Raw genomic sequence first — 16,078 nt, 5'->3', positions numbered from 1 at the left:
AAATGGTTTTCCTTTTCTCTTTAAAGTATGGGAACTATATCCCAAACTTATCGTTAGTGAATTCTGAGAGATGATATGATAGAGGCTTTCATTTATATTTCCCCTATCTGTACTGAAATTTTTATACTCAACTTTTTTTCCCTTTTATTTGCAGAAAAAATTACATTTTAAAAACTGTTTAGTGACATGTTCATTGTAAAAAAATCAAGGAAATTCAGATATGTATGAAGAAAATTCACATATAATACCTCCATTCAGAAATAATGCTGTAAATTCAGGGTTTGGTGAAATTTATGTCTATACAGTATGCTGTATTCTTCTGTAACCTGTGCTTCCTCACTTAACAGTTTATCATGGATATCCTTCTGTATCAACCCTCAGTATGATTAGAACAAAGTCCAAGGCTTGGTACATTATTATGTTCTTTGATTCATATTTCAAAATTTCCCTAGGAAATTTGTAGCAGTTTATACTCCCACCACCATGTTCTCAAGATACAAGAGTCATAAACTGAGTCTGGCCAATATTTTAAAATTAGATTTCCTTAGAAATTTGAATTCCTCCATTCTTTTGAAAAATCAGTCGATCTGGCAGTAGTGGGCCACATTCCTCTGTGAAAACAACTGGCTGGAGCTGAATAGCTACTACCACAAGTACCCTCTTTATTCCCTCAAAATGAGGGTGACTGCGATTTGATGTTTCATTTTACTTATACTTTTAAAAGTGGTTATATTAAGAGAAATGTGAAATACTTCATGTGCATGTATCTCTAGCAAAAGTGATAAAAGATGAGAGACAAAGAGAGAGAGAAAGAAGACTCCATTTTTGAAAAACTGGGAGCGTGCATAAGTTTCCTTGTGGAAGTAAAGTATATATGTATATGTTCAATATGTATACAAAGTGTCTCTGTCAAATGAATTTTAAAGCTATAATTTAAACATAACTCATTTTACTTATTTATTTACATTATGGCTCCTATTTGAGCTGGAGTTAATCACTACTTTAATAGTATTTTAATTTTGAAGTTCCGTTATTGTTTACTGACGAATTTTAAAGGAATTATGCCTAAATAAGAAATCTTTTATTATTATAGTAGCAATGTCCACTGTTGGAGGCTTTTTAATATCTTCATAAATATTTTAATGATTTAGAATTGCAGCTTCTTGACCAAATATTCATGTTTTGACATTCTTACCTGTTGCATTATAACCCAATGATGACTTGGAAAACTCATTTATTAAAGAGCACAGGATTGCTTATTGGATGTATCAATAAGCTAAAATTATGTTTTTCCTGTTTTTTTCTAAATTTTTGTTTGATTTTGAACAATTTATTTAAAATTTCTTTGGTAAATGATGTGATATTAATATATTCTTTGTAATTTTATTTAACAAAACCAGAACAAGAATAGGTAGCCTTTGTAAATTGTTCAGATTGGCAGCCCAAAGGAAAAATTTATAAGCATCATAAATCTGTTTACAAAAGAGGAGGAAAGAATAAATAAAAGCCATACAATGGTTAAAGGAGGAGAAAAGAATAGGTCAAACTCCTTTAGAGTTTGGAAGAAAAGTGCTTAAGGTATTTTAATTTGATGTTCAATGCAAGCTAATAGAGTCAGTATTTAATATTGTAAGTGTGGTAACAGTACAATATAAATAACATTCTGAGGAAAATATTCAGTGTTGTGATAGAATAAGATTGGGAAACAAATCGGGTGACTTATATATGAGGAAAGTGTAATAGTATGATGATAGTATAATGTAATAGTATGGTGATAGTATAATGAGATGATCCTTCTCTTTATAAAAATTACAGGTTAGAATTAGTAAAAATTTGCCTATCCCCTAAAAAAAGAAAAGAGTAGTCAAAACCAGGAAAAGGTAATATTTCTCATTGTTAGTTCAGAAAAGTTAAACATACATATTTTTGTTATAATCCTTAGGAATATCATTTAGGAAGGATGGGGCTCTCCACATTTTATATGAAACTATTTTCAGGGCTACTGGATCCATGTTGATAATATTAGAATCATAAGATCTGACTTTTCTTTCCTGGAAATCAACAAAAACTTGGTTTCACTTATGATCTAGTGTTTTTGTTTTTTGTAAATGGAGTGGTTAATTTGAAATAGTATATATGCATGGATTTTAATGGTCTCAAGTATATTCAGTTAAGATGGTGGTACAATTTTGTTGAATGCTAGTTTTCATGAATAGGTTTCTTACAAACTTAATTTTCCTGTGATTTCTATTGTTAAAATGTGGTGCTTACCATTAACAGTTTATCTGGCATGGGAATAAATTTCAAAGGAGAATACTGTGAACTCTGCTGACTTTAAAAAGTATCAGAGTTCTTTGAGTTATTACTAAATTATAATACATTAAAAGCTAATTAGACCTATAGTGCTGTTGGTTTCCTTTTCTCAGGTTTATATTCAGTGGTATTGCACTGAGCATTTACTGAGGAAATACCTATATGTATAATCATTAATTTGAAACAATTTTATAGATGAGTTGTGTATATCATGCACAACTTTAAATTTTTTCTCCTGAAAATCTGTATGACAGTATTACTTATGAAAATGTTTACACAGACTCTTGGTTATTTTATTGAAAATTCCATTCTATAAGGATGATAGAAGCTTAGCTAATGCAGGTTTACAGTTTATTTTTGAAATGAAATGTTCTTTCTTGGAATACTTATGATTTACATAATATAACATATATAAATATTTGCATGAATGTGTAAATAATGTAAGATACAAACATACTTTTTAAAATAGGTTTCTCAACAGCCATCTTTATCGAGCTTAGAAACCTTAATGGTCTCACAGAAGTCTGAAATTGAGTATTTACAGGAGAAACTGAAAATAGCAAATGAAAAACTATCAGAGAACAGATCTACCAACAAGGGTTCCTCAGAGAAGAGCATCTTGACAAGTACTGAAAGGAAACATAAGGTAGGGACATTTGTCATTTTGTGAATTTGTCAGAAGAGGCTGGCAAGGCAAGTGATGAAGTTAAAAAACAAACAGCAGCATTTACTTCTCTGCTTATATTTCTGGAAGCTTTTAAAAAATATTCTGTGTCAAATGTTTTATAAAATCATGGTTGGGAGTAGCAAGTTTTCCCTTTTTGATCTGAATAATATGTTCCTTAATTAATTAAATATATTAGTAATGATATACCTCTTTTGCAGTAAATTAACATTCTTATATTAAGTTTTGATAAGTATCCCTCATCTATCTAATCTATAGATAAATTAAGTAGAAATTTTAATGCGGTGTTAGTACTTAATTCAATTTTCTAATTTTAATTAGAAGAAAAATATATCTTAATGTTTCTATTTCATTCAGATATGATATTTAAAATACTGCCCATGTGGAATATAAACTATAAAATGGAATTTAACATTAATATGTGCAGTTACATATTTTCACATTTAAAGGTGTAACGGTGGAGAATAATAAGCAAATTTTTTGTAGCATGATTCTTATTTATTAATGTCTCAGCTTTTCCTTTTTGTAGTATTTATTGCATATTCTTATTATAGTGCAAAAGATTCTATGAACATTAATTAATATAAACATTTCAGAATATCACATTGTAAATATATTATTTCTATATAAATTGAATTAAGCTTTTCCTAAAAGTAAGGAGTTTTAGAGGTATATTTCTCACACTTGTTACTTCAGCAGTAGAAAATATTTTTAAAAGTAGAAAATCATGTTTTCAAGATAATTGTTTCTCATTCTTTTCATTTTTTCCTATGAGTAGGACAAATGTCTTAATAAAGGAAGTATTTAAAATGAGACCTATGTTTCTGTGGCATTCTTATTTACTCCCTCTAATATTATTAGTAATTTCCAGAAGAACTAGCTTTGTTTGTGTATGTATGTATGTATTTAAACATAACTGCATTATATGTTTCTTGCCATTTTGGAGTAGTTTCACAGCATTGAGCTTTATTTAAATGAAAGAAAATATTCCTAAAATTGAGAGACCTTATAGGGCCTAATTTGGTTGTGTGCTGTATTGTTGAGCTTTAAAAATGTACTGCTTTGATGTTTCATTGCTTTTAACAAAAGTCAAGAAAATGAGAGTGATATTTTGAAAGAATTTTCTTTCTTTTTCATAAGGACATGCAGTAAGTATGAACAATATGTTGCTCAGCTTAATAGTTGCTTTCACATATTCCTTCTCCAGATTGGTATAGGAAGCTGTACATAATATAAACACACATTCTTGTCTCTAGTTAGCCACATTATAGTTAATGACCATATGGTCATTATGGTATAAGATCTACTGTCTGTTGTATTTATATTCCTCAAGCATATTGTTCCTTCAACTTCACAGTGTGTTAAACTATTTCAAAGGGAAAAAAATCCTTTCCCTCTTGTTTCTGGTTGTCCTATCAAGTGTAACCTTGGACCCTTATAGAGCAATTAGACCAGCCTCTATCCCCTCCTTTGTAATGAGGTTTCTTGCATTTCTGAGTCTATAACCCTTTAGTCTTCCCTAATGGGACATCATTATTCTGAAAGAAACAATGTAAATGTAAATGAATATTCTCATTAACGAGTCACAGAGAAACCTTTAGCGGTAGCACTGTGGTAATTCTGCTTGTTATTTCTCTGGTATTCCATGCAAGATTTTTTTTTTTATAATTCATTATTAGTATTCAAAATTACTTGTTCTTTAATTTTGCATGTCTTTCATAATCCAGTGTTCCAACTAGTTCAACCATGTCCTTGTTTTATTCTCGAGGAACCACCTGTGAAACGCTCAAGGTCTTTGTCCCCAAAGAGCTCTTTCTTAGACTCAGAGGAGCTAAAGAAGCTGAGAAATGCTGAAAGAAAGATTGAAAACTTAGAGAAGGCACTACAGCTAAAGGTGAACATTAAATCCTTTCTTTAGTAATAACCTTGCATAGGTAAGGATATACCAAAGTAAACATTCATTTCACAAATTACTGCTTATCATTTATCTTTCCTGAATTTAATTACTTTTTTAAAAAATGTATAAATTGGTTAGTCTAGTTCTTAAGATTTCTGAGGATCATAAAGTAATAAAAAATTTTGCTACTTTAAAAACTAAATGTTTATTCACTACTTTAAAATTATTAGGGAATATTTTGACTCTGTATTGGGAATAAATTTCTTATAGTTTCTCAGAGACCAAAAAATACAACTACAGCAAATGGAAAGAGAAATTTCCTGTGCTTCTTTATATATGATAAACATACACAAAGAAACGTGAGTTAACAACTATGCTAACCTAGTTCAGGCCACTTAAAATTGTCCTTTACAGAAAAATTATATAGTCAAAGTGGCAAATAAATATGTGTTATTTTTTCCATTTCAACTGAATTTGTCTCCGAATGCATGACATTTGAATCTGTTTTCTACGAATCTTTAAGAAGCATATGCATTTATTGTTCTGTCTTTAAGAGTATATACTTTCCAACTCATACTTTGTGAATTATCTTCCTCAGAAGAAGTTGGTTGTGTGTATTGAACCAATTTTATGTGACTATATTGAGGGCTTTAATTTTTTCTGTGAATTTAATATGGCTAAACTTGTCATTCTTCATTCACAACTACCGGAAGGCCAACACTATTTGAGATTTAGCCATTTAACTGAATCTCAAATAGTTTTTTTTTTTTTAATACATCTTAATATAGTTTTTTTTGGCTTTGGGTTTTTCTTTTTTTTTTTTTAACCCCACATTTGTTTATTTATTTATTTTATTTTGGCTGTGTTGGGTCTTCATTTCTGTGCGAGGGCTTTCTCTAGTTGTGGCAAGCGGGGGCCACTCTTCATCGTGATGCGCGGGCCTCTCACTATCGTGGCCTCTCTTGTTGCGGAGCACAGGCTCCAGACGCGCAGGCTCAATAGTTGTGGCTCACGGGCCCAGTTGCTCCGCGGCATGTGGGATCTTCCCAGACTAGGGCTCGAACCCGTGTCCCCTGCATTGGCAGGCAGATTCTCAACCACTGCGCCACCAGGGAAGCCCTCAAATAGTTTTATAATATTCTGTGACAAGCCCAATTTACAGATGATTAGAATCCAAATATTTAAAACTTAGATTCTTTGTCATACAGATTATTCTTAGGAGGAAAATGTTTTGTACTCTAGAGCAAAATATAGTTTAGAGAAATAGTTAACTGTAAGCTACAATTAGAAGTTTTTTTCTGCCATTTCACTAAACATTGTTTTAATTTATATTTATTCAGATTTAAACTATTAGTTCTAAACAAAGGAAAATTATCATCTATTGTTTCTCCCCAAAATAAAATGATCACATGACCTCAGCTTGCTAACATTTAGCCTACTTGAAATTTATACACCTGTAGTTATTTGCTCATTCATTTGTTTACTCATTTGTAACTTATTGGCCAATGCAATTAGCCAAGTATTGTGCTAGTCACTTGTATAACAGGAGAAAAAAAATGATGCTGAGTGAGTAGTTAGAATCTAGTGTATTGGTGTAAACGTGGAGGTACAAACAGGATATTATGGGCATGTTTAGGACAACATCATCCTTCTTTTGCATAATTCTTGAAATTTACATACCAAGGCTTCTACTTCTGTCTTCTATTAATCTGGGTTCTCTGGAGAAATAGAAACAATAAGATACAATCCTTTAGTCTTCCCTAATGAGATATCATTATTCTGAAATACATATATGTGTGTGTGTATGTGTGTGTGTGTATATATATATAGAGAGAGAGAGAGAGAGAGATTGATTGATTTACTCTAAGGAGAATTGGCTTATACGATCACATGATTATGGAGTCTGAGATGTCCAAGATCTGTAGTTGTCAAGTTGGAGATCCAGGAGGGCTAATGGTATAGTTCCAGCCTGAGTCCAAAGGCCTGAGAACCAGGAGAGCTAATGATGTAAGTTCCAGTCCCAGTCTGAGTCTGAAAGCAGGAGACCAGTGTCCCAGCTCAAAGACAGTCAGGCAGAAAGAATTCTTTCTTGCTCAGCCTTTTATTCTGTTGAGGCCTTCAGTGGATTGGATGAAGCCCATCACATTGGGGAGGGCAATCTGCTTTATTTAGTGTATTGATTCAAATGTTAATTTCACACAGAAACACCCTCACAGATACACCCAGGAACAGCGATTAACCAAATACCTGGGCAGTCAAGTTAACATAAAAAATTAACCATCACATATCCCATTCAGTAGTAGAGCATCTCCACTCATTTGCCCCCAAAAGTCTGTGAGTCTTTTTTAGTTCCTTGTTTTTGGCAGGAAGGAGTAGAGCAATTCAGACATTTTTAGATCTATTCTCTAACACCTTTTAAATTTCTTGTTTCAGAGAGTCTCAGAAACATTATACTAATTTATTTCCTCATTCCTTTTTTCTAACAACGGCTCTCTTGGATGAGGCCTCAAGTTTATTTTTAGAGTAAAATTATTTTTCACACAATTTCTTTTTCATTTATATTTTTTCTGTATTCTTTCAAGTTAATTGATGATAATTGTGAATTTCAAATGATTGTTTTCTTTCACAGATTTGCAAGATAGGGGAAAAAATGGGAGCAAATTTTTTTCTTTGCATTTTATCATTTGGTAGGAAAGGATTTCTTATTTTAAAGGAGCAAAATAGCTGAATGAAAAAGGCACTATAATCAAGAGCATTTAACAAAAGGAATGGGTAAACAAAACATGTATATTAAAGCAACTCCAAGGAGAGTAGTTGGGCCCAGGGCACTTTTTAATTTACAACCTGACTTTAGTATATGTAACTCATATTTAGTGAAGACAGAAGACCTGTTTCTATCTTCTCCATTATTAGGCTATAGTATTAATGCTATTGCTATTACTCAAGCACATGTGAGTATAAGGTAAGATAGGAATTAGTGGTGTGTTTGTGTTAGTTTCCTAGGGCTGCTGTGACAAACTACCATAAACTGACTAGCTTTAAAAGAACGGAAATGTATTGTCTCAAAGTTCTGGATGCTAGAAAAGTCCAAAATCAAGGTGTCAGCAGGGTTAGTTCCTTCTGAAGTCTGTGTGGGAAAATCTGTTCCATTCCTCTCTCCTAGCTACTGGTAGTCTCAGGTGTTCCCTGGCTTATAGATGGCCTTCTCCTTGTGTCTTCACATTACCTTCTCTCTATTCAAGCCTCTCTCTGTGTCTAAATTTCTCCTTTTTATGAAGACCAATCATATTGGATTAGGACCCACCCTATCTCATTTTAACTTGTTTATCTCTATAAAGATCCTGTCTCCAAACAAAATCACATTCTGAGATAGTGGGGGTTAGCACTCCAACATATCTTTTGGGGAGAGATTCATTTCAACACATAACAGTGTCTTATGGTTTTTAAAATACATTGGGATCATGGAGCTCCTTTTGAAGACCATTCCCCACTAATACACGCTGAATTTTTGTCATGGTCTTTCCCATGTTGGTATTCTTTTGACTACTGCTCTGCAAGAAGCTAATGGGAACATGGCAGACAAAATGTTCCTTGCTTAAATATGTGAGCAATGGATTAACATCTTTCTATTTTTGTGATCCTTTAACATACCAATGTGTATTGTGAATCTATAGGAAGGTAGAGATACATTATTTATCAGATTTACTTGATTATACCTATTAATATTTCCCAAAAGACTGTTGCTCCATGGAAGATACTGTTGGAAACACTAAACTAAAGACAAAAGACATGATCGTGGCATGGTAGGTAGCTTTAGGGTCCCAAGTTGATCACCAAGGTGGATTGAAGGGAGGGAGGGAGGGACAAAGAAATTTCAGGAGCCTATGGTACATATGTATATAAATTTTGATACATTGACATGCTGTTCATGCATATTATTCTAATATGTATTATAATAATATATAATTGTATAAACATTAACATATTGTCTTACTAAGCTCTCTTCTGTGGCTAGTTGTACCTGTTTTCAAGATGGGCAACCAATGTTGTAATTGTAGAGTCAATAGTAATAGAAGAGTTGAAAGCTCTTATTATAAAAATCCCACCCAATTCCAAATCCTGAGTTCATGGGTGTAGTGAATTATAAAATTTAATATGGAAACCAGTGCATCAGAGCTTTATGAAATTCTTACTATCCTTGCAATTACTAGTGCCATGAATCTCTGCTTTACTGACTTTAATGCATTTGGCAACTTAATTCTTTTAGTACTTTTCTATGCCATTTAATAACATTAATATGTCCTTTGAATATAGTTTATATGTCTTTTATTTTTTAATGCTCTAATATTCATGAAGTTTATACATTCTGCTGAAATTAAACATCCATGGAATCCTTGGTATTCTATAAATGTTTTTTTCTTAAGAAACCTTGCTATCATACTCTGAAGATTGAGCCACTGTTTTATTAATAGTGTTCATGTTTTTAGTTTGCTTTATGCCTGTCAAGAAGCCTTTGAGCAAACTAGATGATTCGATCAAGAATCATTTCTATTCTTATCAGCTCAGAAGTAGAATTACAAACATCATTGAGGAAAGTCAGTTGATACAACTTTACTATTTTCTAATATTTTAGTCATTGAGACTTGTTTGTACACAGAAGTTAGAGCCTCTAGTTTAGCTAGTTTAATTGCAAAATACATAGAAGTTACTCTGTAAATATTTTATTGAATGATCTAATAAATGGACCTAATTCCGTGACTGCCCATGGGATATTTTTGGCTTGCTGACTCTAGAACTCAGGCTCAGTAGTTGTGGCGCACGGGCTTAGTTGCTCCGCGGCATGTGGGATCTTCCCGGACCAGGGATCGAACCCGTGTCTCCTGCATTGGCAGGCAGATTCGTAACCACTGTGCCACCAGGGAAGTCCATAAATAGCTTCATTTTGAAGATGGAGAAATTGAGACACGTTGAATTTAAGCAGCTACGTCAAGGTAAAATTTAGTAAATTTGAGCAGCAGGAGTTGAACTCTTATCAGCACTTAACACCCTGCATATAATAGGTTCTTAATATATGGTTCTCCAATTGAAACAAACAAAATTGAATTCTGTATCCTGAATTTTTAACCATAGTATTAAACCATGCTACTTTTTAGCAGTAATTATGCAGTGGCTGTGATTTATATCTTCTAAAACTCTTTAGAATAACATTTATTCTAGTTTCCCCGTCAGTGATGCCATTTTCATGCTTTTTCATCAAGCACTTCCATTTCCATATGGCATACATACCACTCGGTACACACAGGGCTCAAATACGTCCTAATAACTACTTAAGAGAATTATTGAAGTTATCCTACTAGATATATATTCAAAGTATAATGGCAACATATAAATACTGTTGAGACAGGTAGAATTGCAGTAAAATAATGCAGACTCTATAAGGTATTAGCTCACTGTTGGGATGAGAGACAGATAGTCAATGAAACGGTACATTTGGCTTCTAAATGATAAGGGCATCACTGTTAATACTTGGGAAGAGGACAGAGTAAAAAGCTCACTTTTGCTTTGAGCCTCTATTGGGCAAGCACAGTGCCAGGGGCTTTACCTATATGTTAGTTTATTTAGCTTAGTTGTCATAGTATAGATTTCTGTGTTCTTTTCCATATTCTATAGTAAAAGAAATTGAATTAATTTAAATAGTGTTCTTAAGATTATGCAGCTACCAGGAGAAAACTCCAAGATTGGAATTCAGATCTTTCTGGCTGCTGTGTGCCTACTCCTCTCACCTCACTATTGGAGGGTACCGGTTACCTGCACTGAATAAGTATACAAGTTCTTTCGTACAGAAAATAAAAAAGAGTTTAAAAAACAAATTTTGAAATTATCAAGGGTAAAAAAACTCAACACGTTACCTATTTTCCTTTGAGAAACACAGTTTATAAGTAATATATATACATCCCCTGAGGACTGAAAATTTGGCCTTTATAAGTTCATTTTGTGGTTATGTCAAAAAATGAAGATTTATGCATGTGATTTATTTAAAACATTTAGAAGTCATTGACTATAATTGTTTACCCTAGTAATGTTCGGACTGTCTATTCCATGACCTCTTCAAGAGTACTAAGCCCAGCTTTCACATTTTAGTTCTTTATGTTTCAACCCCAAATATTAAACTATGCCACTTCTAACATAGGTCTAAACTGATTTTCTTCCTCCTGTGTAATCTTTGTGCATTATAACAAACTAATTATGAATCTATGGGTTAAAGAACTGGTCTTACTATGATTAGTGTCCTTACACTAATTATATGTGCACTTATAACTAACAAAATAGTGACGCTTTATGTGTGGACAAATCCTGGAAAAGAAAAAAAAAAATTTAAATATGTAAGATTGGTTCATAAATACGTGTATATATACTAATTATCAAAAGGGAAAGGAATGAAACTAATTTGATGCCACAATTTTGAGATTACTTAAGTGATTTTTAAAAATGCCATGAGTGCCTCAAATGTATCAAGCAAACCTGTTCTGTGACTTCAGGAATACTTTTTCTTCTGCTTAAATAAGTATTACAAATTAATTCATATTTACATGCTATTTTCTTTCACATTTCATACTTAGATTGGTAGCCTTTTATTTGTAACATTATACTAATACTTTCTTCAGACTTGTATACTTGCTTTTTTGTGTTCTACAGAGCCAAGAAAATGATGAGCTAAGAGATGTCCATGAAAAACACAAGGAAAGGCTACAGATGTTACAGACCAACTACAGAGCAGTAAAAGAGCAATTAAAACAGTGGGAAGAAGGCAGTGGCATGTGAGTTACATAGCTCATAAAGCCATTTCCCTAAATATTAAATGGAACGGAGTAGCATCGTATAGGTGCTTTAATGGCTTTTGTTTGATTTTAAAGAAATTATTTGGTAGTCAGATCTTTATTGAGGATTTTAAAATAGAGAATATAATAAATGAAAATAGAAATATCTTAGCAATAACTATAGATTTTCCTATCATTTGCAGAAATCATTAGCATAGGTGATTATGAATTATTGTATATATTTTTAATATCTATAGAGTAATTTAACAAAAGTATATAACAAAGCAAAAACAGTTCACATCCATATGATTGAAAAACTACTTTAAATAAATAAAATACTGGTGTTACAATATATATAACTCAAAAAGTATTTAAGTTTTATTTGAAAGATGTGAGAAATAGGAAATTCACATATATAGTTATCTATCTTAAAACTACTTCAACCTAATATGCAATTTGAAAATCTTTACTATCCATCAGTTTGTTCTGCAGCTTATCTGAATGAATTGGCAGTCTCAGTTCAATTGCCGTGAACAGGTGTTCAGATCTTGGTTAGTCGTAAATGGCTCCCCTGTTAACAGTATCAACAGAGGGCAAAGGACTGAATGAGTACAGAAAATCTACTACCCTCTCATCTTTTCAGATGGATCCTTTAGGGCAATGTTGATGATACACATTGGTCTGTTCTACAGAGAAATAGTTTCTAAATTAGCCAGTACTGCACTTTTACAAAAGAAAAATGAAGAGTTTGTTTTATGTACAGAAAATGAAAGCGTAAAGGGCATTTGGCATGTTTTACAGGTAATTGTCACATCTAATTTTTCCTTTGAAGAACAGAAAGTGTTTCATATTGCTTTTCAGTAAAGCAATGATAAATCTATTTGTCCTGGATTTAGCCTCTGCTTACCTAACTTTTTAGTAGTCACTAGAAGTGTGAAGACTACTTGCTAACTATCTGATATTCTGATATTCACTGATAACTGCTTGTTTTAAGATAGAGCACATAAACCACATTCAGATTGGTTGACAGCAAATTCTAGATGTGTTGATTGCTTATAGTCCTTTTTTGAAACTGTGACATTTCTGCAATGTGTGTTTTATTACTAGTAGAATGAATGAGAGAAATAGACCTGAGAATATCACGTGTCTGCTTAAATGTTTGCTTTCCATAGCAGCAGTTTAGCTTTTTAGGAAATCATGATATAGGATTTTAATTTCTACATACTTCGGTTTTAGGAAATTCATTGCATAGTGAACTTGATTTAGAAATTTGGTCAATAGATATTTTTAAATTTTAGGGAATGTATAAATGAATTTTTATTACACTTTGAACATGTTAAGTAAGAAAGCAATTTCATTTTTAAAATAGGATGGAAATCAGGGAAATAAAGAGAGCAGATCCCCAAAAACTTCGACAAGAAGATTCTGACGCTGTATGGAATGAACTGGCCTATTTCAAAAGGGAGAACCAGGAGCTAATGATTCAAAAGTGAGTTTCTTTTTTTAACAATGTCTACTTAGATAAACATTTGAGAGAAATTCTTTGTGTCTGAAAGGCCATGAGAGAAATTCCATATAAAACTTGGAAAATGAAATAATCTGGTTTCCCTGTAAAAGTGAGAAAAAAGATTAGCTTTTAAAATATATATATGTATAATGCAATAACAAGTTGCACATTTGCTAGCTCTAGCTGAAACTGTATAATATGATCTAGGGATTGTGTTAATTAATGTGGCTCTCATCTGTTGGAGGTGTCGCTCTTCATTAGTCTGTATTTTAGACACTGCCGTGCTTCATTTTTGGAATGAGGTGGAGAGGGGATAACCTAGCCAGGCATCCTTGTTTGATCTCCTAGATACATACGCAATGCAGAATGCCTGAGCTCTCTTGGTTCCCTGCCCTGTCCTGCTAATCCCAGCTGAGCTCATTATGGTGTAGCCTTGCTGCTACTCTTGGAGCTAGAGCTGTCCAAGCTAATTACTGGTAGCAGCAGAACTGCCTGTTAAAGGTCTGGTATGGATCTGCTAACATGGTCCTTGGCGGTGACCTGCAAAAGACACGAGGGAATTGCTTTCTTTCTTGCTGTGCACTGCCTGTCCTTTGGGCTTAATGCTGATCCCTCCACATAGGTCTTTTAGCTGCCCTAAGTATAAAACCTGATGAAGGATACTCATATTTTAGAAAACATACAGTTTGCTTCTTTGATCTTATAATTCACAAGCTACTATATTCAGCTTGGCAAAGAAAGGACACTTTTTTTTTTTTTTTTTAAACAAAAAGGAGTTAGACCAACACAATTAGCCTCTTGCTACTTAACTATTTCTTCATTTAGAGTTAAATTTTTTACACTCAGACCATGTAATTTTTTTGAAGGCTGGATGTCTTTTAGATTACTGGAATTTAGTATCATGTGGCATAATGTAATTAAATATTATTGAATTTTCATAGCTGTAAATTAGAATCTTATTTTACATACTATATAATAACACATGTAGCTTTAGATTGCCACCTTTTCCATGCAATGATAAACTTTTGAAGAAATGATCATATCAGTATACATTTAAATGTTTACTTCCAATTACCTCAAAGTATACTATGTTCTATTAGTATTAAATGTTTGATGCTGATAATAAAGTTTCTTATCTTGAAAATTTTTGTAGATTTTATAGATTTGTCCCAGATACATTCCCTGATAATTTTTGATAGCTTTGTTGAGATATAATTCACAAGCCATGTAATTCACCATATAAAGTGAACAAGTTGGTGGTTTTTAGAATATTCGAAGAGTTGTGCACCCATCATCACAATAAATTTTAGAACAATTTCATTACCTACTCCCCCAAAAAAGCCCCACACAGTTTACCTGTTACCTCCATTAATTCTTCCACTGCTCTCCACCCCTTAGCTAACCACTAATTTGCTTTCTGTGTGTATAGATTTACCTATTCTGGACATTTCATATAAATGGAGTTATATAATATGTGGTTCTTTGTGACTAGCTTCTTTCACTTAACATAATATTTTCATAGGGTTTATCTGTGGTGTAGCATGTATTTGTACTTTCTCTGATAATCTTTAGTGATCTTTTTGTCTCCAAATACAAAAGTTAATTTTGGACAAAATAGGTGCGAAACCTAATTAACTAGTTGCAAGATCTAATCTATTCAAAAAAAATTCAAGCAGAGGTTAGTTGTAAGTGTTGTTTATTTGAGGTTTATTTTGCTCATTAATGAAATAGAACTAAAGAAAAAATGGTAAAGCCTTTTTAAGAAAGTTCGGGAACTGTTAGAACCCTGGTCTGTTCACCCAGCAGTATGCGTATGTTACAAGTAGCTCTGTAAATTAGATGCTAAGAGTCATTAAAAGTGTGGATTTTTCCCCCCTGAAGTTCATTTAAATTTATTAATGTGATAGCCATTTGCAAAATATTTATTTTTCAGATCAGTTTTAATTTATTAAATAATAGTGAAGTTTGAGGTGATAACCTTGAAGAGTGCTAAATAATAGATATAAACTTTAAGTCATATAATAATGTTTTGGGGGGTGGGTTATTTTGTGAAACATTTATTCAGTTAAGAAATGTGTTTGAGTTACTGCTGTGTGACAGGCATTCTGCTAGGTGAATGTAATGAGAACATCAGACAAACTTCCTCTCAGGGAGTTTTCTTGGGAATGTTCTAATGAAATATAATGTTAAAAATTAAACTAGAAATATCATGATGAAACAGTAAGAAAGGAAACATGGAAGCATGTCTTTTTATTCATTGAAGTTTGTTTACTGATGACAGAATTTTTTTGTTTTTTTAAAATTTATATATAGTACCTTTTAGCATACAGTTTTTTGAGTTGTAGCACATACAGTGTTATAGATATATTACATATATCTATAACATGCACAATAGATTCAAGTAACTATTACCACAATCAGGATACAAACTAGTTCCATCATCTCAAAAAATTTCCTTGTCCTACCCGCTTGTAGTCACATCCTCCCACCATCCCTAACACCTGGCAACCACTGATTTGTTCTTCCTCCCTCTAGCTTTGCCTTTTTTCAGAACGTTATATGCATGGAATCATATAAGCTGTAACTTTTTGAGACTGGCTTCTTTCACTCGGCATAATGCGTTTGAGATTCATTCATGTTGGTTCGTCCAGTTCGTTCCTTTTTCTACTAGATGGTATTCCATTGTATAGATGTACCACAGTTTGTTTGTCTGTCTCCTGAAGAATTTTGGGGTCTTTTCTAGTTTTTTGCAACTATGTATAGTTTTTTGGTATACATAGATTTTTGGTTTTTTTTTTTTTTTGGCTGTGCCGCGCGTCCCATGGGATCCTAGTTCCCCATCAGAGGTTGAACCCGCG

At 32.7% G+C, this 16,078-nt stretch overlaps 1 protein-coding gene across 6 annotated transcripts in view; it reads left to right on the top strand.

The window, feature by feature from the left end:
- The window catches only part of CNTLN (centlein), a 371,323-nt gene that overhangs the window by 189,974 nt on the left and 165,271 nt on the right, over positions 1-16,078 (top strand). For all 6 annotated transcript variants that reach the window (XM_082401583.1, XM_082401582.1, XM_082401581.1 and 3 more), the window contains exons 9-12: positions 2,783-2,959; positions 4,767-4,892; positions 11,592-11,713; positions 13,083-13,202. In XM_082401583.1, coding sequence (XP_082257709.1) covers positions 2,783-2,959; positions 4,767-4,892; positions 11,592-11,713; positions 13,083-13,202 — 545 coding nt within the window. The remainder of the gene's footprint in view (positions 1-2,782; positions 2,960-4,766; positions 4,893-11,591; positions 11,714-13,082; positions 13,203-16,078) is intronic.

This window comes from Balaenoptera borealis, assembly GCF_965194805.1.
Source record: "Balaenoptera borealis genome assembly, chromosome: 8".
NCBI classification, from domain to species: Eukaryota; Metazoa; Chordata; class Mammalia; order Artiodactyla; family Balaenopteridae; genus Balaenoptera; species Balaenoptera borealis.
The sequence above is the reverse complement of the archived record's forward strand: the minus strand, read 5'-3'. Positions and strand labels throughout refer to the sequence as shown.